This window comes from Agelaius tricolor, unplaced genomic scaffold, assembly GCF_023055355.1.
Source record: "Agelaius tricolor isolate 1412-34295 unplaced genomic scaffold, bAgeTri1.0.p SCAF_38, whole genome shotgun sequence".
Taxonomy (NCBI): domain Eukaryota; kingdom Metazoa; phylum Chordata; class Aves; order Passeriformes; family Icteridae; genus Agelaius; species Agelaius tricolor.
The window spans coordinates 4,058,985-4,086,860 of NW_027269298.1; the positions used below are offsets into that span (position 1 = coordinate 4,058,985).

The 27,876-nt window shown below is 44.6% G+C and overlaps 1 protein-coding gene across 6 annotated transcripts; it reads left to right on the forward strand.

The window, feature by feature from the left end:
- Positions 1–102: 102 nt before the first annotated feature.
- CNTRL (centriolin) lies at positions 103–27,307 on the forward strand. Of its 6 annotated transcripts, none has more exons than XM_071453960.1 (44): positions 103–348; positions 1,437–1,692; positions 1,987–2,120; positions 2,599–2,729; positions 4,022–4,163; positions 4,685–4,871; positions 4,968–5,161; positions 5,970–6,026; positions 6,274–6,321; positions 6,851–6,970; positions 7,486–7,711; positions 8,151–8,260; positions 8,752–8,946; positions 11,232–11,385; positions 11,807–12,027; positions 12,646–12,822; positions 13,095–13,229; positions 13,323–13,468; positions 13,868–14,048; positions 14,524–14,703; positions 14,948–15,127; positions 15,618–15,734; positions 16,029–16,173; positions 16,641–16,780; positions 17,276–17,459; positions 17,698–17,996; positions 18,173–18,381; positions 18,498–18,690; positions 19,019–19,149; positions 19,287–19,427; positions 19,543–19,669; positions 19,839–20,003; positions 20,730–20,889; positions 20,995–21,110; positions 21,602–21,819; positions 22,171–22,328; positions 22,586–22,659; positions 23,027–23,215; positions 23,564–23,789; positions 23,963–24,168; positions 24,945–25,214; positions 25,292–25,354; positions 26,061–26,255; positions 26,460–27,307. In XM_071453960.1, the coding sequence occupies exons 2-44, from the start codon at positions 1,485–1,487 to the stop codon at positions 26,529–26,531; spliced, it is 6,924 nt and encodes a 2,307-aa protein (XP_071310061.1). In that variant the 5' UTR covers positions 103–348; positions 1,437–1,484; the 3' UTR covers positions 26,532–27,307. The 6 variants fall into 6 exon arrangements, with proteins under 6 accessions (XP_071310061.1, XP_071310062.1, XP_071310063.1 ...); XM_071453961.1 differs by having other exon boundaries at positions 1,446–1,692; XM_071453962.1 differs by lacking the exon at positions 6,274–6,321.
- Positions 27,308–27,876: the final 569 nt, after the last annotated feature.

The following is a 27,876-nucleotide window of genomic DNA, read 5'->3' on the forward strand; positions in this document are numbered from 1 at the left end:
TGAGGGCTCCCCTTGAGGGGACGCGGCGGGAAATGGCGAGGCGGGGGCGGGGCCTCAGCGGCGGGAAGGGGCGAAGGGGCGGGGCTTGGTGAGGCTCCGCCCCTCAGCCGCACCCGCCGCTATCGCCGACCGAACAAAATGGCGGCGGGGCGGCCCCTCAGGGAACGCCCTTAAAGGAGCCGCAGCACCCGGGTTCTGCGGTGCGGGCGGCGATCGCTCGCCGAGGGGAAGGAGGCGGCGGAGAGCTGCCTGGAGAACCGGTGCCATCCTTCGGGAGCGCTGCGAGGCCGCCCTGCCCGGCCGTGCCGCGGCGGCGAGCGGTGAGCCGGCGTTACCATGTCAACGCAGGTAATCACAGCGGAGGCCTGAGGGGGCCGGCCCGCGGCCGCTGACCGGGAGGGGATGGGGGCCGGGAGAACGCGGGGCCCCGATCCCCGGGGCTGTCACTGCGAAGGCACAGCCCTGTCCTCAGGAAGCAGCGGTGAAACCACGAACTGCGCTCCTTGGAACACGAGGAACGCCCCAATGTGGCTTTGCGGTAGCGCGCCAGCATCTTCTTCCCTCTCCGGCGCCTTCCAGTCTCACTGTCCTGATCCTCTGCGAATTGTGTTTCTAAATAATGGATAGAAAACAGTGGCCCTTTTTCTTGCCCCACCTTCCCTTGTCCTCATTTCCTTTCCAATTTCGGAGGAAAAAAAATCCATGACAATGAAGAACATATTCTTAAGGCACAGTGTCATCACTCACAAAGCTCCAAGTTCCCCTCACAGAAGACCTTTTCTGTCTTAAAGAATGTCTTAAAATGTGCTCCTTGTTCAGTGGGTGGAGGTGTTAGTAAAGCTCTGTCCCTTGGAGATGGTTGCTACAAGGGCTCTGTCTCACGGATTACATGACTTTTCCTGCCCTTATCCCTGCGGAAATGTGCTCATCCCTGAGGGAGGTTTCTGTTAACATTCTCTGGAATTTCCCAGGCAGTCACAGGATAATTTGTTTGCTGAAAGGAAAACTCTGGGAATGCCAGTGCTGGACTGATCCTAATTTTTTTTTAATCTTGGTTGCCTTTTTCTGCTTGCATTTGTTCTTAGTGCAAAGTGGGTGATTTCAAGCTTTGGGATCAGTTGGGATCCAATCCTCTGTTTGTGTCCCTGCCAGCTCTGTTAGCCTGAGCCGAGAGAATCTCCAGAGCTGGCAGGCTTTGTGTAAAGCACAGCCTGCAGGACAGGAGGAAGATGAGCTGCACACACAGAGCTGCTCCATCAGTCCCTGGGGCTGTGCTGTAGAAGGGTGGGAGTGTAAAGGTAAAATTCTTCCCAAGGCCAGGAAAACTGGAAGCTGGCACCCATTGGAGGTGTGTTTTTTGGCAGCTTCTGTAGCACCTTTGTTGTCATGCAAACCTTTGAGATTTAGCTTTCCACACAGACTGATACTTGTTTCAGTTCTTCCAGGTATTGCCATGTGATACCCAGCATTTCTGGCAATGAACAATGAAGAAAGGCTCTGTAAGGAAAGGTAGAAAACCACAGGCACCAGGATCCCTGATACCTCAGCCAATGTCACCTGTCACTTCTGGTGCCACACATCCACGTCTTGGCCAGCAGACCCCTCCAGCAGCTGCCAAAAGCATGGAGCAGAGACCCCAGCAGTGGGAGATTCCAGCAGAAAATGTTGGAGCTGCTTTTAAATTTCAGAAAGGTATTGTATAGTCAATAATACTGCTATCCAAGCACATACCACAAGCATTAAAAGCCAGTGTGATTAAAGATGTATGATCTGTTGGAAAGAAGCCCGAAAATTTTGATTTATCTTTTTTTTTTTTTTTTAACACAAATGTGGAAGTGGGAGTAATGAAAGCTGGGGAGAATAATGAGACTTTTCCTCCTTCCTGTAAATGCTTCTAGGGGGGGATAATTTTCAATGTTTTTCCAGTATTCAGTGGAAAGAAAACAGCAAATATAAAAATCATCAATCCTTTCTGTTTAATTTCAGGTGAACGTGGTGTTAGCCCAGGGGTCAGGTACATAACTGAGCCCCTTATAAAGGGTCTGTCAAAACAGCAAAATCTGGCTTGTATAAGCTCACTGAATCTTTCTTCCCCAAAGGATGGGAACAAGAAATTTAAGGTAAGTGTTTGGAAAAAAACTGGAAATTAAACTAAGTTCTGAATAATTAGCATCTATTAGGCTTATTTTTAAGTGGATGTAAACAGCACAATCTAATTCTGTTATCCTAGTTCTGCAATCAGCTGTTGAAAAAAAGGCAGTTGAGACTTGAGCAAAAGAAAAAGAATTGGCTCATTAGAATGATGCTTAAAACAGATTAGTTCATGGAATTTTTAGGTTCTGGATTTGGTTGGTTTGGGATGTTTTGGTTTTTTTAATAACATGTTGCTTTTGATGTAGATGAAGACTAGCCCACTGTAAATTTAAAATCCAGCTTTCCAAAACTGTAGAAGACTGTACCTAAAGTGAGGTTATAGAATACCACAATGAACTGTGATTAATAAAATATGAGAGTATTTGGTATTTTTAATTAATAGAAAGCTGCTTTTCTCTTTTGAAAAAACCCAAACCCTATGCTAAGGGATTTCCTGTTCTTTAGTACATAGAAAATTTGGAAAAGTGCTACAAACTAGAAGTGCTAAACCTTAGTAACAACCAAATAGAGAAGATTGAGAAGTTGGATAAACTGCTGAAGCTGCGTGAGCTCAACTTGTCCAACAACAGAATCAGGTGAGAGGAGCCAGCCCAGGCTTTGGGGAGCCCAGGGTCTGTAAAGCTGATTTTCCTTTCCTGCTTGATTTCTCTCCCAGGAGTGAACACTTGAGGTGAGTTTCCCAGTTCAACACTAAGAGGCTTTGAGGTCTCTGTAAAGAGCCCAAGCTCTGAGGTATTGGAAGCAGGAATAGTTCTGGGAAGTGCTGTCAGTGTACATGGCTGGGGTTTAATTTGTTTTCCTTGGAAACCAAGCCAGAAGTGCAAGTTTCCAGATACCACAACAGAGAGTGGTATGAAGAGCAATAACCCAATTAAGTGCATTAAAAATTAATTAAACTTTTACTGGTTATTGTTACAGGTAATATAATAAGTTTTTCTTTTAGGAGAGGAAGCTGAATGGGCTTGATCAGGCAGGCCATAAATTCCCTAAATTGCTTTTGAACTCCTTTGAGAGCCTGGTGTCTTGTTTAAAGCATTGAAGGGTAATGGTTCATGCAGTAGCAAAACTCTTCATCACTTTTAATTTTCCTGTCAATGAATTATGATTTTTACTATTGTGGAACTGCCTTTGCAGCAGGGAGGCTGCCATTTCAGCAGAGACATTTACAATGGGAAGTGAGTAAAACCCCAGAGTTCATTTCTACACATTGCATTCACACAACTTCCTCTCTCAACAGGAATTGAAAAGGGCAAAGTAGCTTTTAGCTCCTGCTCTGTTTTCACACTTGAGTTATTTACAGCTCATATGTACCCAAAAACCAGCACAGTCACAGGAGCACATCCTGCTGTACTTATAATACTCATGGTTTACTTTATGTTCATGCTCAAGTAAACTACAACCTAGCATGGTTTCCTCAATAGTTTTAGTGAAAACACTAAAAATGTAGCTCTTCATGCTGTCAGTTTACAGATGGTCCTTCCTTTTTACGGGGGAAAAACCCCACAAAACAACTGTATTTTGATTCATCTTTGTGCCATTATGTTCTCATGAGAGAAAGAGCAAATTTTGCCTATTAAAATGGAGTTAGCACACATTAAAATAGTGTTAATACTGAAATGAAGACATGCAAAAGTAATGAGTTTGAGACAATGGCAGAAAATTGTGCTATGATTTTTGGTCTTAATTTAGTACTTGTAAGTAAGCTGGTGTCATTTATTTCAATTGTCCATGGCACTAAATAATGGTTTTGCTGATCTCTTGGTTAATTCATTGTGACAGATTTTGTTGTAGTTTATCCATATTGCCTCAGTTTCACTTCAAATCTGCTGTGATTCATGACAAATTCCATTCTCCTTCTCATTTTCAGCAAAATTGAAGGCATAGAACATTTGCAGAACCTACAGAGGCTGAACCTGGCAGGGAATGAGATTGAGCACATTCCTGTGTGGGTAGGGAGGAAACTGAGGTCCCTGCGCAGCCTGGATTTGAAACAGAACCAAGTGTCCTCAGTAAGTGATCCTGGTTAGGAACAGGCACTGCTCAGCCTGAGCTGGGTGTTCACACTGATTGACTTCCTCTGGGTCATTGCTGGGTGTCTTTCCACACAGTCTGCTGGGAAATGCAGCAGTTGGGAGCCTCAGAAAGTCATTGATCAGGGAAACTCCTCTTGTGCAGGTGGTGAAGATCCAAACCTGTGTTATGTTGTTTGGGGAGGCCTGACTTTTTTGGGGGTTATTCATCCACAGGCTTTAGTATCTTGATATTTCCAAGATAAAGCTTGATTGCATTTACACTCTTTGCAGTGGCATTTTTTATAGAGGAAATAATTTGATTTTAAGAAGTGGCTTTAGTTATAATATTGTGTCTTTTGGTAGGTTTTTAGAGATTATTCTTTAGCATAAAGGTTAAAATAAATCTTTTAACACAGACCTATCATAAAACATTCTACATAATCAGAAATTCACTCCTGGGGGTTTAATTCTTCTCAGAAGGATGCCTAATCATTGTTTTGTTTCTCTATTTTATTTAGCTCCACGATATAGCTAAACTAAAGCCTCTGCAAGATCTGACCTCTCTGTTCCTTGCTGGAAACCCAGTTGCAAGTCTGCCTCACTACTGCTTGTACACCATATTCCATCTGAGGGCACTGGAAAACCTGGATGGACAGCCAGTGACAAACCATGACAGGCAGGAAGCTCTGGAGAGGTTTAATTTGGGTAATAATCTGTGAAATCTAAAGTGAATGAGACAGAATTTAAGTTGAGAAGGAAAAGATTTTTCTATTGGAATGTTTCTCTGATATTGTTTTTCAGAAGAGATAGAAAAATTAGAAAAAGAGTTGGAAAACACAAAAAAGGAGATGGAGAGTGTGAAACTTAACCAGACCAAAGTGCTTGAGCAACTTCAGCATCAAGATGAGCTCAACAAGTCACTAAAGGAAAAGGCTGTGCAACAGAGACAAAGCTTTGATGAGCTACAAAGGGACCTGGGCACCAAAAATGAGCTGGTAAGATAATCCCTGGCACTAAGGAAATCTTCAGACTGTCAGTGTGGGAGTTCAAGTGACTGAAGGTTTCATTTTAAAACTGAGAGACTTCCAACTCTTTAGAAAGTGATTATTGACCTTCAATATTCTTTCTGTGGAAAAAGTTGAGTATATGGAAGCAGCAGTCAGTATCACTCCTGTGATTTGTAGTAACTTCTTTGTTTCTAGTAATTTTTGATGTATTTCTGTTTAAAATTTTGTCTGTTGGTGAAAGGTTAAGCTGCTGAATTGCTGATGTTCTGAATATCCTGAACATATTCAGATGTTCAGGAATATTCAGAATATATTCCTCTGGTCAGACTCTGAGGTGCTGCTGCAATAAGGAAGAAAATTGCTATTTTCACAAAAAACAAGATGTGCCACAAGTTGTATGTCAGTAATAGCCCTTGATTATTATTTTGGGTAATGCTCACCAGTTTAACTCTATTTCATTCACATCATCCTGAAGTCTTGTGTTAGAGTCTCTTCCATTGGTGGCCATAAAATGCAGGCAAAGTCCTACTGACAGAGAGTGCTGGGTTGTGAATGACCTGATGGGAACTTAATATTTGGATTTTATCCTGTTAGACTTGTCCTCTAAAACTTTATCCTTCAGACTCTCATACCTGGTACTTCCACAGCTGTTTCTCTGAGCACACACACACTCACCAGCAGTCTGCTTCTAAAATGAAGTTTGCAGTATAAGGAGATTTAGCAGCAAATGCTTTGCAGCTTGAACCCACTCTTCTCCTTTGGATGACAAACTTGGCTCACTTCTGTCTCCCTTTAGCTGGTGTCTGGGTTTGTCACAGTCCCTTTCCTGCAGAGCCTTTGTTCCTCACTCAAGGTAGCCCCACTGTGCCCCTGGGTTGCATGGTTGGTTTTATTTCTAGGATGTATTTGCACGTTCCCTGAAGTAGCAACATTATTATGAAGTATCCTAGTGAGATTTTATATTCACTGGTTTGGAATACAATTTTCTTGCTATTTTTTCCCCCTTTTCTCTGAAACAGAGTTAATTTTTTGCATGACATTTATCAGGTTTTGAAATCTTTCTTTAAGCCTTCCCTGTTCTATTTCTTTTCCTCCATTAGTTCTGCTTTCCACTCTCTATTGGAATTGTGCTGCATGTTCTCCTTCAGGTATTCAGTGTAAAAAGTTGATTTAAAAAGAAATCACATGATGGACCTTTACTTAAAAATAACCTCAAAAGCAATCTAGCACATGGTTAAGCTAAAATAAAATACATAGACTTTGTACTCTTGACAATTGAGATATTTTGGTTTTTTAACAGATCATTAGTGTTAATAGCCCTCATGCTCACTAGTAGCAGTAAATATATTTCTGATTTTGGCCTAGATTTTGCTGAAGGTTCCTACCCAAATTATTGTTTTATCCTAAATTACGTTATAAAAATAAACATGTCACTTTGATGTACAGAAATTTAAAAGGCCTTTCATGTGATCATTTGTATTCTATTAATTGTGGGGCTTTTGTCTCCTCTTAGTCACCATTGTAAAATTGCCCTTTGTGATATCCTTGATCCTGAGCTGTGCTGTGAGCTTTGTTCCCACGTTGGGGGCTGTGCCCTGCTCTCTGTGGAGCTGCACTGTGTGTGCCAGGGCTGAGTGAATTCCAGGGCATGATCTCACTGCCTTTGTGGTTCTTTAGCTGAAGCAGAAGACAGTGGAGCTGACCCGGGCTTGCCAGAAGCAGTATGAGCTGGAGCAGGAGCTGGCCTTCTACAAGATCGATGTCAAATTTGAGCCCTTGAATTATTTGCCCTCAGAGGTAGTAATTTTTACGTTGTGGATTGTTTTATTGCTGTTTCCCTTGATTCTTCAACTTGGAAAATAAAAACCTTACTAGTTTTCCTATAATCTAATAGATACTGCTTTATTAAAGGCCCAACCTCTGTCATACCTGCAAACAAAAATGCCAGAATGAAATCCATAAGAAAAGTAAAGATCAGTAGTCGTAGACTACAATTAAGTTATGTCTGACTAAACTTAGGTGCAACAATGTAATGTATCAAATATAACCTAAGTAAATTTAATATACTAAGGAAAAGTTCCTCCAGACATCTGCAACAAACTGGGCACACCTCAGTTGGGTTTGTTTGGTTTTAATTCCGTTCTAAAATAACAATGTTCAAGGCCAAAAATGTTAAGTATAATCTCTTTTCTTCTTATTCTTCTAATTTCAAATTGGTTTTCCTTTTTATGCTTGATAAGAGAACTAAATGTATGCATGGGGTTGGCTGCAGCCATAGTTCTGAGATAAAGACTCTGCTTCTTGCATTTCAGGAGGTTGAACTTGATAATGTACCTGGTGAAAGTCCCTACATTGGCAAGGCCAGGTACAAAAGAAATATGTTCATAAGGGAAGGCTTCATCTCTGACCAAGCTCAGCAGCTGCAGCTTGGGAAAGTGCAGCAGGGGGAAGATGACTCCTGTAGGAAACCCCAGCTGGAATTGCATCTCCAAAGTCTCGATAAAATACTGCAGGATAAGGAAGAAAAGATTAATTCAGGTAGAACCTTTTTTTTTTTAATTAAATGAAGATAAAAACATGTGTAGCAGTGTGGTTTATTCCAGTGGTTACATGCTTGACATCAGAATAGAAACAGTGTCAAAGGCTGGGAGTGCTGGGATTTTAAACACTGGACTTGATGTATTTTTGGTACTGCAGTTTCTTACTGCTGTTATTTTAAGATAACTCAGGATGAGAGCATGACATGTTATTGAAAACACAGTTCTAGGGAGGTTTGATGCATGAATTTGAGTTGAACTTGTTAAACAAACTTTGGACTTCTTTTCTGAGAAAGCAGAATGTATTAGGTGTGATTATCAGGGTGTTAATGCTGTCCTGATTAATGTATTCATACACAGCTGTGTGTCAGTGTTATACATAATATTATAATATTATCATGTATTCTGTGGGTTTTATGTTGGGTTTCTTTCGTCTGCAGCACAAAGAAGATTAGAAGAACTGCAAAGTGAAATTGGAGATGCAGAGCAACAAGTGCTGAAAGTAACAGAGGAACTGCAACAACTGGAGGATGCTCTGGCTCAGAAGAAAGTAAGTTTTTCCACAAAGAGCAAGGGAAGGTGTTTGAAGCAGTGTAAGAAAATACAACTTTTTCTCCCCATTCTTATAAAGAGGCCACTGTTCAGACATAAATCCATGTGTCAAGTATCAGAAAAATCTTCCAGGTTTTAGAGAGCTTGTTCATAAATCAGCTGTTGGAGCTGTATGCAGTTAATGGCATCTGTTCCATGTTGCTGCTGATTTATTGCTGCCTTCCCCAAACCCTTTGGAAGAACCTGCTGTGTAGGTAGAGTTGTGCAGCTGATAAGCAATGTGGCTACAGAATTGGCAGCAAGAATTAATTTATCACCATTAAACTAAAACAGCATCTTCCACTTCTTCAACTGTCATCAATTGTTCCTATTTTTAATTTTTAAATTTGCCTGAAAATCAGTGACCAAGATTGTCTTTATTTAAATGTTAAATATATTCCTGATCATCTCTCTGTTTCCAACCACTCAACATCCTAATGCTGTCTCCAGGTCTCCCAGGCCAGCAAGGAAGCAATTGAACAGAAATTGAGTGAAAAGTTACAAATTCTGCAGGAGCTACGCAAGGAAACCTTAGAACTGGAAAAACAAATAGAGAAACAGAAAAGAGAAATAGGGAAAAATCAAAAAGAGCTTGAAGATTTGCAGAGTTCTCTTGGTTCTGTAAATCCTGAGGATCCAAGGCATGTAAGTAAAACCAGAATCTGAAGTTGTTATATTCTGTGCAATGGACTAAAGGCAGCTTTAGCAGGTGCCCATTCACATGTGCCTGTTTAATGAGTTATATTCTTTTGCTGTTTATCAAAGTCATTACCTTATGATTTGAAAGTTAAAAAATCCCACCAAACCAAGCAGCTTTGGTAAAACACTTGAACAACTCCTATTCCCAGCAGGTGCTGCAGAGCACAGTAAGAACTCAATCTATGTTTTGCACAAACACACTGGGCAGAGCCTTGCAGACAATTTCTGTGTAGGAAATCCTTCCTGCATCTTTCTGTGGAGTCTGGCCTTAAAGGCTTTTAAAGATCTGTGTGTGGCAGTGCTTATCCAGCCTTTCTCTGCTGTCACCTCCAGTCCTGAGGGAATCAGCAAGGCCCGGAGGTCACAGCTCCTGGGGCTGGGGTGCCAAGGACAGCCCGAGCTCCCACCTAACTTTATGATCAGCAGGGATGCAGGGCTTTTTCTGAGTTACACCTGTGCTCAGCTACTGCAAACACTTCTAGAAATGAAACTAAAATGAAACAGAATTATCTTTAATAGTGTTTTTTAAAAGCTTATATCTCTAAACGAAAGTTTTTCAAGCCAGCTGGGTGCTTTTAAGTGAGAAATGAAAGTATTTTTATTCTTGGCTCCGTTTTCAGCAGAGGCACGCAAACACTTGTTTAAAATGCTCCTTTCGTATTTTAAACTTAATTTCTTCGGCTCTTGGGTGGCAGAAGGGCCGAGCGCGTTCTGGGAAGCCTCCCGGGGGAATGGCTGGGCCCGGGGGCAGGAGCGGGACCGGGGGACAGGAGCGGGACCGGGGGCAGGAGCGGGGCTCGAGGGAATGGCCGGGTCCAGGGGCAGGAGCGGGGCCGGGACAGGAGCGGGGCTCGGGCAGGAACGGGCCCGGCCCTTCCCGCGGCCGCCCCTCGGTTCGAATCACAACACAGGAAACGCCGTGCGGGACGGGCGGGAACGGGGCTGGGACCGGGAACGGGGCTGGGACCGGGAACGGGAGCGGAGCCCCGGCGGCAGCTCCAGCTCCGGCTCCGGCCCCCGCCCCGGCCCCGCGGAGACTCCGCTCAGTTCCCGGCCGTGCCGAAGCGCCCGGTGCTTTATTCAAATGAATTCCCGCTCAGGGGTGGGGCGTTCTGCAAGTGCTGTCTCAGGAAGAAAAGACAAAGGCAAAGCTGTAAGTGGTCGGGGACCTGTGGCTTTTTGTTTCTTTTTAAAAACTGCATTTTTGGTGCCATTCGGCAGCTGCAGCAAGATGGCTGAGTGGCAGCGGCTCGAGTTTTACTTGTTGAAATTTCGGTTTTGAAGGCTGCAGGGCAGTTTGTGTTTAGCAAGGTGATAAGCTGAAATGTGCTGATATAGATGTTTAAGTTAACTTCCGGTTTAATCCATTAAAAATACAAAAAGCTTTGGTTTTACCCATTTACTTTTGTTATGGAAGCAACTTTGTAAGTGTTCTTTTTTCTGAGAACTCATATTTAAATTTTCTACTGTTAGCTTGATTTATTTTTTTGAGCAATAAGAAAAACATGCAGTTAATCATGACAGTATAATTCTGTATTTTTCCAAGTTTCTGACATTTGAGTTGTTTCTGAGCAATTTCACACTGGTAAGAAATAACACTTTATTCTGTTGATAACCAAGTTTTCATAAACAGCTGAAATAATCAGTTAATTCATGTAAATGCATGAAGTCCTTGCCAGAGTCTGTGTGAGCTGTGTGATGTATTGCTCAGAAATATTTTAATAAAATAAGATTTACATAGGAATATTTACTTAGTAACTGTAAAGTTGACCCAACTTGCTGTTTATTCAGAGTATTTTCATTCAAGTGCTGACCTGACATGTTCTAATGCATCATCTGCTGTGAGGGCAATGCAGGATGACAGGATTAAAGGTTCTGGGAGAAATCATGTTTGTTCTTGACCGAGAGAGGAAGTGGTAGAACAAAATATAAAGGCAGGAAGAAAGATAGTAGCCATGAGTACTAATTTATAAATGCAGGCTTTATTCAGCCTGGGCAGGGGGGAGCTGCAGACAATGCTGGTAGTCAGAGATTGCTGCTTATCTGGGGTCCTTTGTGGGGCAGGACTGAGGGAAAATTCCAGCAAGTAACAAACCCCAAAGCACCACGGTGTGTGCTGAGCTTGTGGCTTTTCTTGCTGGTAGTGGGACACTGCAGAACTGGGACAAAATCCCAATTTGATGTTTTAAATCTGTGCTGGTGCCCTGCTTTACCTTTCTGTTACTTGACAGGCTCACATGAGAGCTCAAAAAGCGAGTAAAGAGCAGCACCTGGATATAATGAACAAACACTGCCAGCAGCTGGAGACTCGCCTGGATGAGATGCTCTCCAGGATTGCCAAGGAAACTGAGGAAATCAAGGATTTGGAGCAGCAGCTCACTGATGGTAAACTTTAATTTTTGTCTCAAGGTATTTCTTTACTTAGGGCAACATGAGAATTGAATTGAGGATTGATTTGTTTATCTTTGCTCAAATGAAATACAGAATAGGTACAAAAGGGCTAAAAAACTATTCTTAAATGATGTGAAGGAAGCTGTGTGTGCTCACCTCACTTCTACCTGCTTGGGAAAGAGGGGCAGGAATGCACAAAGAGCTGCAATTCCTTCCAACTCTTCCAGTGGTCAGCTTAACACAGTAATATTGGGAATCCTAACCTTAAAACCAATCTTTTCTCCTTGAGTTCCAGGTACTTGTTTTTACTTACTCCAGTGGCAAACATTTGAAATGATGAAGGAAGGCAGTTTGGTTTGCTTGGTAAATAAATGTGGCTTCTTAACTACCTCCAATTCATTTTGCATTCCTGCAGGTCAAATAGCAACAAATGAAGCACTGAAAAGGGATTTGGAAAGTATTATCACTGGCCTACAGGAATACCTGCAGAGTGTGAAGCATCAGGCAAAACAGGCCAATGAGGAGTGTAAGAAGTTGCAGAAGGAAAAAGAATCTTTGCTGGGAAGATTGGCAGGTCTGGAGGAGGATAAAAACAACCTGGAAGTGGTTGCCATGGATGCAGAAAATATGAGAAAAGTAAGGCTTAATACCTCTTTTCCCAAGTTTAGATATCTAAGAATAAACTGGAAAAAATAAGCTGGTGATCAGACTGGGACTAGGAGAGCACAATTCCTTGGACTAAATAATTTCTGATATGGTAACATGATGAGATGCCCACACACCTCAAGAATAGAGTCTGGCCTTTAAAACCAGTGGTAAGAGAGATGCAGTAAAGCTGTGCTTTGTGAGACATGGCTCAAAGTGCAGCTTTCACCTTGCAGGCATCACTGCAATGGGTTTGCAGTGACTCTGTGGGGATGTCAGTGAACCCTCTGACCCTGGCCAGGGGTTAGGGTGTGTGTCAGCAGCTGGGCTCTGTCCTGTCAGCCAATGACCCAGGGCTGTCTGGCATCCTGGTGAGTGTTGTGTGAGCCTGAGCTCCTGGGACAGCTCTGTTTCACTTCCAGCTCCCCCTTTCTCACCTGGGAGTGGATTTTGGACAGTCAGTGGCACCACTGGCCTGACCTTGCAGGTCGAAGTGCCACCCCACCTTCCAGTTTTAATGCAGTTCCTGAGTTAAAGGGAAGGGAGGCAAATACTCTTAAATTTTGGCTCTCCCATGTGCATCCTTCTAAAATGGGTATTAAATTCCAGGAAATTGCAATGCTGGAGAGTTTGCTCCAGGAGCAGAGGGAGATAAATGAGTCCCTGCAAGGTGCTCAGGAGAAGGTCAGCACCCACAAGGCTGAGCTGGAAGCTCAATTAAGAGAGAGAGAGGCTGAAGCCAAGCAGCAAAAAGAAGAACTTGAAAAACTGAAACAACTTAGCCAGGTAAGAGCAGAGCTTCAGTGCTGCCAGAGTTGTTAGCCCAGGACACCTCACCTCCAAAGCCAAATCACAAACTGCTGGTGTAGGCAGTTTGCTGGGATTTAGAGCTTTGCTTTGAAGCAAGGTGCAGATGGTTTGCTTGGGGTTGTTTTGTTGGATCTTTTTTAGGTGTTGTCATGTTGTTACTGTTTTAAGAAATGCATCTGTTGTGTGTTTGGGTGACAGGTTGGGGTTGGGAGTGGGGATATTCATGTGGAGGTTTTGTGGTTTTGTAGATGGAGCTGTCAGCCCTGCAGGATGAACTTGAAAAGGAAAGACAACTGTTAGAGAATGCTCAGACCAAAGCACAACTGGCAGAAGAAAAGGAACAGCAAAATTACAAGTTGCATTTACAGTTCAAGCAATTGCAGGTGAAGTTTTTGGTGTATTAAAAATCCTAGCTTTTATCACTTGTGGATTTGTTTGCTTAATTTGTGTGATTTTTTTTTTTGGTCTATTTTTAGGGAGACAATAATTTCCTAAAACAACAGCTTAAAGATCTCCAGAATCAACTAAACCATGCAGTTGGTAACTTAATTCATCCTGAGGATGTCATGGCTTGTGTAAATGAACTCAGGAAAAGGCTACAGACAGGAGCAGGAGAGATGAAGTGAGTAAAATAAAAGTACAGTGTGAGATTTGAGCATGTGAAAGGGGCAGGACAAGAGGAAATGCCCCAGGCTGTGCCAGAGAAGGTTCAGATTGAATATCTGGGAAATTTTCCTCACTGCAAGTCTTGCCAGACATTGGAACAGGCTGCCCAGGGCAGTGGTGGAGGCACCAGCACTGGAGGGACTTAAAAAATATTCAGATGTGGCACTTGGGGACAGGGGTTAGTGGTGCCTTGGCAGTCCTGGGGGAGTGGTTGGATTTGCTGAACTCAGGGCTTTTCCAACCTCACCTGCATGAATTACACAGCATCTCTCAAACTTGCACTATTTGTTAGTCATGATTTCAGTATCTGGGATCACAGCTTAAAATCACTGTTTTCTGTCTTGGAACCTTTCAGGTGTCCAAATTCAGCTGGTATTTTAGGGAAAAACCTTGCAAGCCTGCAGAAGGAATTCAATGACATCCTTGCTGATGCACAGAAGGAAAAAGAGAAAGCATGGGCTGGACAGAGGCAGTTGCAGGAAGAAGTGATATCCCAGCAGGAGAAACTGGAAGAAATACAGGAGAAATACAGACAGGCATGTATCAAACAACACAAGCAAGAGGGAGACAATTTCAGCTTGGTCTAAAAAATGTAACCTGCAGCTGAAGGATCAAGTTTCACTCGATGAAGCTTTGCTGTGCTCTGTCCTTTGTGTAACAGTGGAGTCTGATTTGATTTTTCATTAATATCTTCCTGATTTTTACCTGATTGTTTGGTGAATTGGAATTTAGTCAATGATCTGTCTCAGAGGCAACAAAGACTTTAATGACCACTAGAAAAATACAGCTCTGAACCTTCTTGAAAGATCATTACACATACCTGTAATAAAATAACTGAGGCACTCTTAAAATATTACAGTTACAGTGGCACAGTAGTTACTTTTCCTTTCTGTTTTGATGCAAAGTATGCTGGTAACTGCATTTCCCAGAAATTTAATTAAATAATTAAAACAGAGTGGCTTTTGATTGGAAAAAAAATGTGTGGCCACTTACTCTAACCTTTACTTACAGGTTAAAGCTGAAAACAGGCAAAATAAGAACAAGGTGCATCAGTTAGAGAATGAAATTCAACGTTTACATGAAAAAATAAAGAGCATGGAAGAGATTCAGGGCCTGACTGATCAGCAGCTCCAGGAGGCAGATGAAGAAAAGGAGGCCATTCTTGCTCAGCTGGAGGATTTGGAGAAAAGGGTGAGAATGGGTGAGGGCAGGTCTGTGCACTGTTTGATTGCTCAGGAAAGAGAAACAAAAACTTGTGAATTTTTGCTTTTTAAGCTAAAACAACACATGTAGGAACAGAAATGTTAAATATAACATCTTGCCTTTCCTTAAATTTTACTGCTTGTCCTCACTTTAGATTTTTTTCTAAATAATATGAAACCAGGTAGGGGGGAGGATGAAGGTACATTGTAAAAGTCTATTTTTCTGCTTTCAGAAAAAAAGAGAAGATGCCAGGGCCCAGGTGCAAGTGCTGAGTCTGGATAAGGAGCTGAAGGAGCTGCAGAGAGCAGTGGTCACCTCGGACAGGCTGGCAGCCACCGAGCTCTCCATCGCTGCAAAGCAGCTCCAGGCTCTGCAGGGAACGGTGCTCAGGATCCGCCGGGAGAGAGCTGAGGTCAAGCAGCATGGGCAGTTAATTAATTGCTTGTTAATGCCATTGCAGTGGGATTGTGTCCTTCAAATGAGCTTCAGAGCTTTCTTCTAAATTGTTCTGAGCTGCACAGGAGCTCTTGCTTTGGGCAGAGTTTGAGGCGCAGAGATGAGGGAGGAAATGTGGGTATGGACAGGTTCCTGCTGTGGGAGGGAAAGGGAGGGGGAAGATCATTCATCTCCTATTGACTGAAAGGCAAACGAGATAATTCATTGTTCTGTAAGCCAGAAAAACAAAAGAAAGGACTAGAAACTCCTTTTCAAACTGGGGAGCACTTTTGGCTACATAATAACATCTCCTCTGTACCAATACTGTGAAGCTGAAGGAGAAACAGTATTTTATATGTGTCTGGAGTTCCAGAGCAGTCAGCTTCTCAGTGGTTAACTTTTCACAATGGCACAGGCTTGAGAAACGTTCCTGCAAACTACAGCTCAAATGCAAATCTCCATTCCAGGAGCTTGAGGAAGCCCAGGAGTTCTGTGCTGAGGCAGCTCGTGCTTCCCAGGCTCTTGCCAAAGCAGAAGCAGAAAGAGAATTGCTACAACAACTCCTGAAGGAGAAGGAAGAGCAAGTAGGTTGTTGGCTCTGTGTTGTATGATAAAACACCAGTGAGTTTCTGGAAATGTCATGTTTAGAGGTTCTTGCCCTGCCCTCTTCCCCTCAAGTTGTCCCAAATCAGTGTTCTTCCCTCCCCTGACACCTGCCCCAGAACAAAGTGAAAACTTCACTGCCTGGAGCAGCTGAGTTTTAAGGAAAACCATCCATCACCTGTTGACTCAAACATCCCTCATATGAGGGCATGGGAAGAGCAGCTTTGTGGCATTGAGTGGGAGCTTTTTGTGATTTAAACTTCTATTTCCAATAGCTTCTGCAGGAAATGGAGAAAGCTGGTGAGAAAACTGTTGCATCAGACACTCAGAAGTTTGAAATTAATAAATTAAGTGAGGCTGTGGAACAGCAAAAAGCAGAGATTGACCGTTTGAAATGGTTGTTGGATAATATTGGGACAGGTAATTTCTCTTTTCTCTCCATTTCTTGCAGACAGACAGGGGTACAGAAGATTGTCATTCCCCATTTCTCACTGTCTGAATCTGGAGAATAGTGTTGAGAATAACCCTCTGTACAGGTTTACACAGGATATGTGTCAATGTTCATTAGTTTGCACTTTTTACAGCTCTTTAGGAAACACTGATTGTGCTGAGTATTCCATTTAAACTGCTCAGGACGTTGGCAGAGCTCTGTGTAAGGAAAATGAGCAGCACTTACCTGGATCTGAACTTGTATTTCCACAATCTCAAACCACCAAACCCCCTGTGTATGCCTGTCATTATAGATCACATTTAGTTTGTTTCCCTCAGCAATCATTTTTTTTAAAATACAGTTCCAGTTGAACTGGATAACATTGAGGGAAAAGTTGAATCCAGTATTTATTTAACTACTTGCCTTGGATGACTCTAAAATTGTGCTTAATTTGCAGGTAACAAAGATGAAATTGAAACCTTACAGGATGAAATTGCAGCCCTCAGAAATGTGCTCTTGCAGCAGAATGATCACAGCCCCAGTACAGCAGAGCCCCTGAAAAGAGGGGGATACTGGTGCTACCTGCCCTCATCACAGGTCAGGAATAAAAATCCTGCTGTGGGTTGTTTTCCTTGTGGAAAGCCCTTTGATGGGGGAAAGTGCATTATAAATGTAGTAGGTTTGGGGAAAATTTAACAACACACATTGGCTGGCATGTAGGAGAAATACTGAAATAAAACACACACAAATGTTCCCTGGTAAAGGGAACTTTACCTTTACTGTGCTGATGGGAGCCCAGGTCCATCCCATGGGGAGAGAACTGTTCAGGGGGCACTGCTGAGAATCCATTTAGGTAAGGGATAAAAGGAGATGTTACAGACAAACATTTCTTCCAGGAGAATATTTGTCTGCATTTAAAACCAATACTGTTAAAATATATTCAGTGCTTCTAAAGCAGCATCATGCTTAGAACTGAGAGACAGCAGAGTAAGTGTAACCTGTTCTGAAAAATCATTGGAATGTTTACAACAACTCCTTTATTTGCCATGATTTATCATTTCTAGATTAACACATGCTGTATTTTTTCTTTAGGCTTCAACTCCTGCTTCCCAGAGCACCAAAGACTCTGGAGTGTGTTTGGGGTGCTCTGGCACATCCCCAGCCAGGAGAGGGGAAGCTCAGGACACGCCCTGTGGAAGGGAGGACTTGCCCAGCCAAGGGTGTTGGGTTTACTCACCAGTCAGAAATAGGTTGTACAAAGCAAATTCTGGCAAAGGTAAGTCAGTCTCAGAATGTTTAGGGGCAGACTAAGGATGGGCTTGCCTAGAGTTCACAGAGAGTTGTTTTTTGTTGTTTTTTTTTCTGATGGGCATGAGTGAATATAAATGTTTATTACTGTTGAATAATTTTGTTTAAGCAACACTTTTGTAAATTACATAGAATTTACAATGTGCATTTGAAGACTACTGAAAAAGTTATTAAAAGTAACATGTTTGGTTTTGTCTCTTTTAAAGAAATAAGAGCAAAAGAAGATGGTGAAGGAAAGGCAGGATCTCCTGTCCCTGAAGGCTCTCCCTTTGTGCCACCCCCAGGCACAGTTGTTTACACAGCCCTTCCAGATGGGGCCCCTGCCCCTCAGGGTGTGGGGGTTTCTGGCCCCCCTCCTGCAGCTCCAGCAGCTCCTGGCTCCACCATCCATGGCCCAGCTCCTCTGGGATCCCAGGCACTTTGTGGCCCTCTGCCTCCAAACTTCACCATGCCCCTCATTCCCCTGGGAGTGCTCCTCTGCAACGTGCCTGAACATCAGGACCTGGTAAGGACCAGAGCTGCAGCTGGGACCTTTGGGAGCTGACTGACAAATGTATTCTAGGAAAAGCTCCCTGCTAGGAAGGGTCTGGGTCTGGTTACAGCCTTTGCCAGCTGGAGCTGCTCAGGAGGCCTCAGCTGGAAAATGGATCCTGATTGTGCTGTTCTGTTCTCTGTGTGCAGGAGAATGAAGTCTCAAGGCTGGAAGACACTGTGTGCTATTTAAAGTCTCAGAAATACAAAGAGAAATGCTCAGAGGCAGCTGAGCATAAATACAGGAGGGAGGTGGAAAGATTGCATGGAAATGTTGAAGAACTGGAGCAGGAGAGGGCAGAGCTGGAAGGTGAAGTGGCAGATCTGCGCCGGGCGGCTCAGAAACGGAGCACCCACAGGTGGGAGCGGGCACTGAAAGGCAGCCTGTGCAAATACCTCATCCTTTTCCCAAGTCTAGAACTTCAACAGGCTCCCAGATCTTTGGCATCTTTGTATTTTAATTCCACCCTTTCAGGGACTTTACTGATGGCTACACCGACAGCCTCCTTGCAGAGCTGCAGCTGGAGAAGTCCCTCCAGCAGCAGGAAGATGTGGCAGAGGAGATTGAGTGTGCAGAGAAAACGCTCCTGAAGCGCCGGGCCGAGCTCAGAGAGGCCAACAGGCTCCTCACAGAGGCTCAGGTGGAACTGGAGAGCACCCGGGGCAAGGTGAGGGAAGGCAAAGCCCTGAGGGCAGGAGGATTTGAGTGTGGTTTTGTTCCTCTAGGCAGTTTATTTTCACATGGGTAACCTAGAACTTCTTAAAATGCTTCTACATGGAAGTAAGTTGGGAAATAAACTGTGCTAGAAGGACTTGGTTCAGTCCTTGTTGAAGAGGAGGAAGGTTTCCTGCTCTGGACAAGAGAGGAGAAAAGGTTGTTCATGGTAGAAAGAGGGAGAAGGCTGAGGTGGAATATTCAAGCCAGGAGCTCACCTTTAAACAGCAAATGCAGCATAAGGTGAAATGTATTGTCTCAATCTTCAATTTTTGCTCTAGACTAAGAAGACTCTGCAGAAGTACAATCGTGCCAAACACCATTTGTCCTGCACTGAAATGGAGGCAGAGCAGCTGGAGCAGAGGGCTCAGGAAACAGCCACCAAAGTTGTGAAAGCAACTCAGCAGCTCAGGTACCCTGGGTGCTCCTCTGGGTTTGTGTCTCACGGGGTGAGGACAAGGACTGGGATCTTTCCAGTATCAGGACACTGCTCTTGGAGAGGAAGAGCTGTTAAAATGTTAATATAAAAAGGCATAAATGCTCTTCTAGGTTATTACAGACAGATACAAGGAGTTTGGAGCAGCTTAAGAGGGAACAAGAAGGTATTTTGAAGGAAATCAACAAAATGGTGGCTGCAAGGGACTCTGAGTTGCAGTCATTAAACCAGAAGATAGAAATGCTGACTGAAAGGTGAGGACTTTCAATTTACCATGGACTGTATGAAGTTAAACATGTCCTCCTCCAGTGAGTCACTGCCCAAGATATTCTCACTTCTGCTGACTCCTGCCTTAATCCTCACTCTCAGCCTTCAGAAGCTCCAAGGTGACATCCGACTTGCAGAGGGGAACGAGGGCCAGCATCTCCAGATCATCAGAGAAGCAGAAAACCTTGTCCAGGGCAAGAAAACTGAACTGGAAACATTGAAAGATCAGGTGAGGCTTGGCCTATTAACCCTGGGCTGTCCATTTTGTTAGAATTAACCTTTGCCTCACAGTTATGATCCCAGGCTCTCTGATGCACTTTTTTGTGTGGGTTTTTTTCACGTTTAGCCACAAAAACAAAAGCTTGCACTGATTCTTCTGTTAAACTTCTCCACTGTAGATTTCTGCTCAGAAGCAAGAGCTCCTGTTCCTGGAGCAGCAGGTGACTCAAAGAACAGAAGAGCTCCATGGCCTCCAGGACTGCATTTCCCAAAGGAAAGGTGACCTCAAGGAAGCTCTTCGAGATGGAGAGACTGAAGCACATGAAAAGCTTCTCCAATTAAGGGCAAGTTTCCCAAATGAGTTTTCAAATCATTGTAGCAAAAGGCTTGAAGTTCTACAAACATTCCAGGAGGTTTCCACAAAATCAGTTTTGCTTTTTGTGCCCTCCCCAGACCCACTGAGATATAGAACATGGAATTTTATGGGTTTGTGTGCCTAAAAGCTTGGTCCAGATGCACAAAGAAGAACTCCCCAGTTCCAGTAACTCTTACAGAATTGGTCCCTTGAGAGCTAAGTTACATTAAATATAAGTCTGTGAATGACTTCCTGTTGCTGGGGAGCAGCTGCTGAAGGAAGTCAGTGTGATCAGTGTGTGTAAAACACAGCACAGCTGCCCCAGTCTGTCCCCATCCCCGTTTGCACAGAGAGGATTCTGTACTTCCCTGCTGAAATCAAAACCAAGTATCAGGGCTAATTAGATTTTGTGGTTTATTTTCTTTTGTGAGGGCTTCTTGTCTGGTTTTGTTTTAAGGCCTATTATTCACTTGAATGACAATGTTGTGGTAAGATTTGGAGATCAAAATCCTTGCAGAGTTACTACTCTAAATCGTCAGCAAACAAGACCTTTACTTAAATATTCTGTATTTTTTGTTTGTTAAACCACAATATTGATGACAGACTGTTAAATCATTTTATAAATATTTAGAACTTCAGTTTAAAGGGAATATTAATTTTAAATTGCAAAGAATGGTATTCCTTGTAACCTTGTAACACTGATACATTCTCACAGGAAATAAAAGTACTTCTGGAAGAGCTTAGTGTTGAGAAGAATGAACTGGATGTGCAGATGAATGAGAGAAGAGCACAGCTTTTGGTCCTAAAGAAGGATATTAGAAAGGAGGAGGAAAATCTTCAAGCAGTACTTGGGCAAATCAGCAAGCACAAGATGGGTGTGTCCTGGGGTTTACTGGGTTTTGTGCAGATTGGGAAGGAGCACACAGAGCTCTTTAGTTCTCATCCTAATCCAATAACTGCTCTTTATTTCACCTCCCTAGAACTGAAACATGTGCTGGAAATGCTGGAGCTTGAGAAGAATGAACTGGAAGGTTTGAAACTGCAACATGAGCAGAAGGTCAATGAGCTGGAAAGGACCCAGGTGGCTGTTCTAGAGGTGAGAAATGCCTCTGTGGCTGGTGCAGGAACTGGGACATCTGTGGTTCTCTTAAGCCTTGGGTAGCAGAGTCCTGATACTTTTAAATCAATCAGTTTCTAATCTGATTTCAGCTTATCACAGAAAGGTCTTAAATCTGCCTAGGCCCTTTAAAGTAATGGGATTTTTTGGTGTATGTGAGAGAGAGAGAGAGCACAGAAGCTCTTCTGGGGCTGTAGAATGATGGGTGCTGGTTTTAGGAATTTCAGAGTCTTTTTATCTGGATCCTGTCACTTCCAAACAATGAGTGTGGAAGGAGTTTAACTCAGCTGGGGGATCTCTGGCATTGAAAAGGTCCCCAAGGACTTGGAACCATTTTATTGTCACCTTCCTCCATTGAATGCACCCAAATCACTGTGGCTGCAGCCAAGGATGTCAGTATTTGTTCTGCTTCTGGACCACAGACCTGTGGTGCTCACCATGCCTGTTCTCCTTTCTTTTCCTTTCCCCAGGAGAAGTTGAAGCTGGAGAATGCTCAGAGGTTGTTGCAGTGCCAGCAGGGGGAGGTGGATTGGCAGGAGCAGCTCCTCAGGAGGGACCGCGAGGAGAAGGAGCAGCTGAGCTCCCACCTGAGGGCTCTGCAGAGCAGCATCGAGGCTCTGAGCAGGGACAAGGAGAGGCTGGAGGAGGACGCCAGGAGTTTGGAGAAGAGGTTGTCACAAACCAAAAGGTGCAGGCATTTCTGCAGAGATCAGGAGGGGTGGGGAAGTGTGTGAATGTCTGTGTGTTGTAATTAAAAATACAGCTCTAACTCTGAGGCGCAGGCATTTTCTTATGTTCTGTGGAGCTTTTGCTTGAAGCCTCTCTACAGCAGATTTAAAAAAATATTCCGCAATGGAGCTGATGAATCAGCAGCATTTGTTATATCCTGCAATGCCATGAGAAATATTACAAAAAGTAAAGTGCTGCATCTTGGAACAGGACATTTGTCTTGCTCTGACTGCTCAAGGGTTTTACTGACATTTTTTAAGTCCTCACCAAGGATTTCCAACTAACCAAGAATGTGATTCCCATTTTACAGAGACTTAGCTGCTGCTGAAGAGAGCAACAGAACTGCTCTGTCCAACATGGAAAAAGTGGAATTGGATGTTAAGAACCTGCAGCAGGAGGTGGAGCTACTGAACAAGCAGAAGAAATCACTGAATGCAGAGATTGTTGCTGTCCAGGAGGATCTCCAAGGTAAAGATCAATTTTTGGGTTTAAGCAGTGATACACTTGAAGAGAAATTCTGTTCCAAGACACACTTGAACTGAACTGTCTGATATTAAACATTCAGCATGCTCACATAGGCAGAAAGAATTGAACATGTTGAAAAGATGGACATTTCATAAACTGTGTTTGTCTTACTCACTCTTTGCTCATGAAAAGAGAGAATTTCTGTGTATTGGCATTTCAAACTGCTGATTGAAAATTCTTGTCACCAAATACTTTTCTAGGAAAAAAGGAAGAACTGGAAACACTGAAAGCAGAACTGAATGACACGAGGCAGCAGCTGCACCTTGTGGAACAGGTTGGTTTTAGTGAAACCCATCCCTATGGTCACTCTGGGAGTCTGTTGTTGCTCCTGACCTGTTCATGAGGGCAGAGCTCAGCACCAGAGCCCTGCACAGCTGAGAGCAGGGATTGCTTTATTGCCTTCCTCTTGCTGAGTGTGGAGTGGCTTTATTCCTTCTTAGGGAGAAGATATTTAAAAACAACCAACCAAGCAGCACCTGCTGGCTCTTATCTGGTGGCTCCTTTTGATTCCCCCTGGGGCTGGTTTGAGTGAAGGAGCCCTGAGTGTGCCAGTGGCCAGCTCTGTTCTCTCAAACCCAAACCCTTGGGGCTGGTTCCTATTCCCAGCTCCTCCTGCCATGTGCTTTTGTTTTCCATTGCAGGATTTGGAAATCAACTCCAGGCAGCAGGAGGAGCTGCTCAGGGAGCAGGCAGCCCTGAAGGAAGAGATCCAAGAGTATTTAAGGAAACGTAAGGAATGCCAGGAGAGGCACAAGAGGAGGCAGAGCCAACTGCAGCAGCTCCAGAAAAAGATTGAGGAGAAGGAAACAGAACTCACCCAACAGGAAGCGGTAATGAGCGCCCTGAGTTGCCTCACTTCCTCCTGACTTTAAAAATAATTCAAAAAGTTTGAGGTGTGAGTTTACAAATAATCACAAAAGCACAGATTGGTTTGGCCAGATTAGCTCAGGTTGGGTGAGGAGTTTCAGCAAAGTGTGACCCAACAGGAAAACTGAGGGAGCTGTTCTGAAAATGAGAGAGGGAAGAAAAATTGACAAACAGTTTTTGTCAGTAGGCACTGTTAGACTGCAGTTCTTTCCAATTTATGCTGGTTTTACTTCTCTCATGTCTCTTGTGGTGGTTTTTGTTCTCCCTGAGTTGGTGCTGATTCAAGCTCAGAGTGTGGGGGTTTCTGGCAGGTTCTTCATCGCCTCAAGCAAAACTCAGAACGTGAAGGGAAAAAACTGGAAGAATGTGCAGCTAAAGTGAAGGATCAGAAAATCCTGTTGGAAAAGGAGCTAACAGATCAGCACAAGAAACTGGAGCAGGCAATAGCTAAAGTCAGGCTGGCAGAGGAGAACCTGGGGAAGCTGGAAAAGGAGGAGTCCCGGTGTGCAGCTCTTGAAGAAACCATCAAAAAAAGCAGTAAGAGTCATTGCACAAATGAACTGCCACCATCTCTGGGGCCTAATGGCACAACAAATATTTTTGTTCATCTTGTTTGGGTTCTTGGTGTTTGGAAAATATCTGCTGTGTATGTAGTGGGCCAAGATAAGTTTTGCTAATCAGGATTTTTTTTTTTTAAATGTTCTTTACAGAACATCAGCTCTCAGAAAAAGAATTACAGTTGCAACAAAAAGACAGAGAAATACAGTGTCTTCAGAAAGAACTGGAGGTCTCCAAGTCTGAGCTAAAGCAACTTCAAGGTCAGATAGTGTCAGAGAGGAGAGAAGCAGAAAAACAAATCTTGAATCTGAAAGAAACACAGAAAATGCAAAGGATGGAGCTTGAAAGCAAACTGCAAGTAAGTCCTTGCTGAGTGGGGAAAGTTTGGGGGTTTGGGTTGTTTTAAACAGCAGAATGATGGAACACCCATTTTGTCATTGGAGGAACAAAGTAATGCAACAACTTCCTGAGCAGACTTGAGGCAACCCCTCTGTGCCATGGCCAGTGCTGCACAACACCCAGGTCACTCCTGTTCCTGCCTCACAGGAGCCAGGGGTCTCTGAGCTCCTGTTCTATGGTGGGTGCTGCAGTAAAAGGCATCTCCCTGCACTTCCCTAGGAGCAGGAGCAGGGAGGGGGCAGCTTGCAGAGGGCCAGGGCCATGGCTGAGCTTGTCCCCCACACTGGGGATGCAGCCACCCCCAGAGCCAGGGACAGCTGGAGGGCCACATCCAGGGGACTGAGGGTTCATGGCTTCAGCCAAGCTCATTTTGTGTTGGTTTTGAATCTTCCTCCTGTACTCAGGATTGAAAATACACCTAGAGTTGTCATTTATGCAAATCACTAAACGTTAGCAATGTTCAGATTCAGCAGGCATTCAACAACTTGCCAGTGCCAGCTTGGGCCAGCTTTTTCTTCTTTAGATACTCAATTTAAATTAAAAAGTGATTCACCTTGCCTGACTTCTTCTAGTCCTTCAATAAACCCTTTAGAAATTGTTGTGAAGTCCTTTAAAAACAGAAAAGAATGTAGTTGGCAATTGGAAAGCTTTTGGGAAGGCCCTGCAAGGTCAGAGTGTGAGGCAGGTTTAGGTTAAAGACTGGTGCTTGTATAACCCAAGTGTTTTGTGCTGCAGGTTAAAAGCCAAGACCTGGAAGAGAGACAAAGGGAAATGGAGAGTGCAGCAACCTTGCTTAACCTGGAGGTTGAAAATGAGATTAGGACGGGGTTTAAATCTTCACACTCATCTTCTCCAGACCCCTTGGAAGATTTGGAAGCATCATTGGAAGGAAAGAGGAGCCTGCAGTGTGAGTGGGATAACTCAGAGCCTGCTCCCTTCACTGCTGCTGACAGACAGCTCCTCTCCTTGGAAGAAAAGTTCAACATTTCCAGATTCTTCTTACTGGTAAAATGCTTTGGGCAAGTGGCTGCTCCTGGTGCTCTGTTGGTCCCTCTGGCTGAATGTGCTTTTTTTCCCCCAAGGATGAGCAGTGGCGGGGAGAGGCACGGCGGGAGAAGCTGCAGCAGCATGAGGACAGGCTCAAGGTGCCACATCTGTGCCCCTCACATCCCTTGGGCCCCTTCCAGACATGATCTGAACAACCTGGGGGAGTGGGGATCCTCCTCCAGCTCGGGCAAATCCACTCTGTAATGACCAGAGAGAGGAGCCTTGGGTGGGAGCAGTAAAAGCCTGGCTGTAGCAAGATGAGTAACTTTAATTGGCACTTAATTGGATGTTGGAGTACCCCAACAAGATTCATTTCTATCATCCTGTGGTGTATCAGCAACGGGACAGAGGAGTTCAGCACCACCCTGATCACCTTAAGGTCCAGGCTCTGTTAGAACACAGCCATCAAAAGGGAGCTTATTTAAAAATAACTCCCAAACCCACTGCCCCCTGCTTGTGCTGTGAGACTGCACCTTCCAGCCTTCAGGGCTGACTTTACACAGTGATGCCAGTGCGTTTTGTGCCCATCCCGTGTGCCCATCCCCTGTTCCCATCCCGTGTGCCCACCCTGGTGTGCCCATCCCGTGTGCCCAGCCCCTGTGACCGTGCCGTGTGCCCATCCCGTGTGCCCATCCCGTGTGCCCATCCCCTGTGACCGTGCCGTGTGCCCACCCTGGTGTGCCCATCCCGTGTGCCCATCCCGTGTGCCCATCCCCTGTGACCGTGCCGTGTGCCCATCCCGTGTGCCCATCCCGTGTGCCCGTGCCGAGTGCCCATCCCCTGTGACCGTGCCGTGTGTTGCAGGCGCAGCTGCGGCGCTGCATGGCCAAGCAGGCCGAGGTGCTGCTGCAGGGCAAGCGGCAGACGGCCGGGAGCCTGCACAGCCTCCAGCGCCAGCTGCAGGTGCTGGATGAGCTGGTCAACAGCGCTGCCTCAGACTCCTCCTTCCTGGCCAGCAGCCCCAGCCTGGGATCCCTTCACAGCGTGACAAAAGCTCAGGTAAGGTTCTGCTGGGACCAGGATTCTCATCTGGGGGGTTTAATGGTTCTTGTCTCGCTGGGAGCTGTTACAGCCACGTGCTGCCTCTCTGCTAGGCTGGGCAGGGGTTTCTGAAGGTGGTGAGCTCACCCTACCCCTGCTCTGGCAGTAGCTGATGCCTTTGGAAAGGCTGAGCTTTCTCACAGTGCTTTGGGGTTTTTCCAGGTCCCCAGCAGCCCGGGAAGCGTGTTGGGATCGCCGGTGCTGCGTTCCAGCTCCCAGGGGATCTCTCGGTGAAGGCCAGAGGTGAGATGTGGCTTCAGGCCAGTTCCAACCTGCCAGAGACACTGGAAGGCTGAGGGGCCGTGGGGCAGCTGTGGCTTCACAGCCCACACTGTCCCTTCCCAGGGACAGCATTCCTGGGGCTGGTTTAGGTTTAGGTTTGGTTCTGCTTTAGGTTTGTGTGTTGTGCAGAAGAGTCTGGGTGAGAGCTGCTGGGAGCTCTCCTGGGACATGGAGTTACTGCTGCATAAATTGTTGCCATCCCTGGTCTTTCAGGAACTTTCCTGGTTCTACTGTTCAGCCCCGTGGCTGAATCTCGGGGACAGCTGGTTCCACCCCAGCCTGGTACAAAAATGTTCTTTTGTAACAGTTTAAGGTACAAAGGTTACTTGAAAAGTGGCTTCACTTTAAAAGCAAAGCCCAAAGCACATCCACAGCTTGGACAGGAGCCCTCAGGTGCCATCTCTGAAGAATTCTCCTACCTCACTGGGTGAGCCTTGTCTGAAAAGGTCTTTGCCACCACTCACAGACAGCTGCTGCAAGGCCTCTACTGTGAAGGTTTTGTACAATTGACAACAGGTTTTTATATAAAAGTTGTTTTTTTAAAAAAAAATTAAATGTGTATTTAAACATGTCCAAACCAACCTCCTATTTAAGTGTCCAACTAGTGGCCAGTTTCCACTTTAAAGAAACCTTGTTCCAAGGTCTATCTGTTGCCAAATGCACGGAGGTTTAAAATACAATTATTTTGGATACTTCCCTAAAATAAACTTTTGTGATTGATGCTTTTATCTGGGGGTGGTTGCAGATTCTTTTCCTTAAAGCTGTTCTCCAGGACACTGATGCTGGCACAGCCCTGGACAGTGCCAATGCTCCGAGTGCTGGGGCTCCTCCTTGCAGGAACGTGTCCAACACTGGCATCTCTATCCTTGTCCCTCTTCCTCTCCCCAGGCCTGCCTGCATCACTTGTCTGAACCAGGTGGATACAGACAATGGCTTCTTAACAAAATTACAATCAACTCCCTACTGAGCAGAGGAGAAGCCACTTTGTAAATCCTTCAGGCAGCAGGACAAGGCACAGGCCAACACAGCCAGTGGCTGTGCAGGGATTGTCCCAGCCCTCCCCACCCTTCCCCAGGGATGGGCTTTGGCATCAGTCTCAGTCTTGCCCTTTCTCACCCTCTTTAAAGATAACATTTTTCTATGCAGCCATTGTCAAAGTTCACTGGGAACAAACACACCCAGCCCTGCCTCTCTTCGAGAGCAGCTCTGGAAGCCACTGGCAGATTCCTCTGGGAAACCCTCTGACATTTGAACAAGAAAGGCCCAGGGTGAAGGCTGAGCACAAATCCCAGCACTC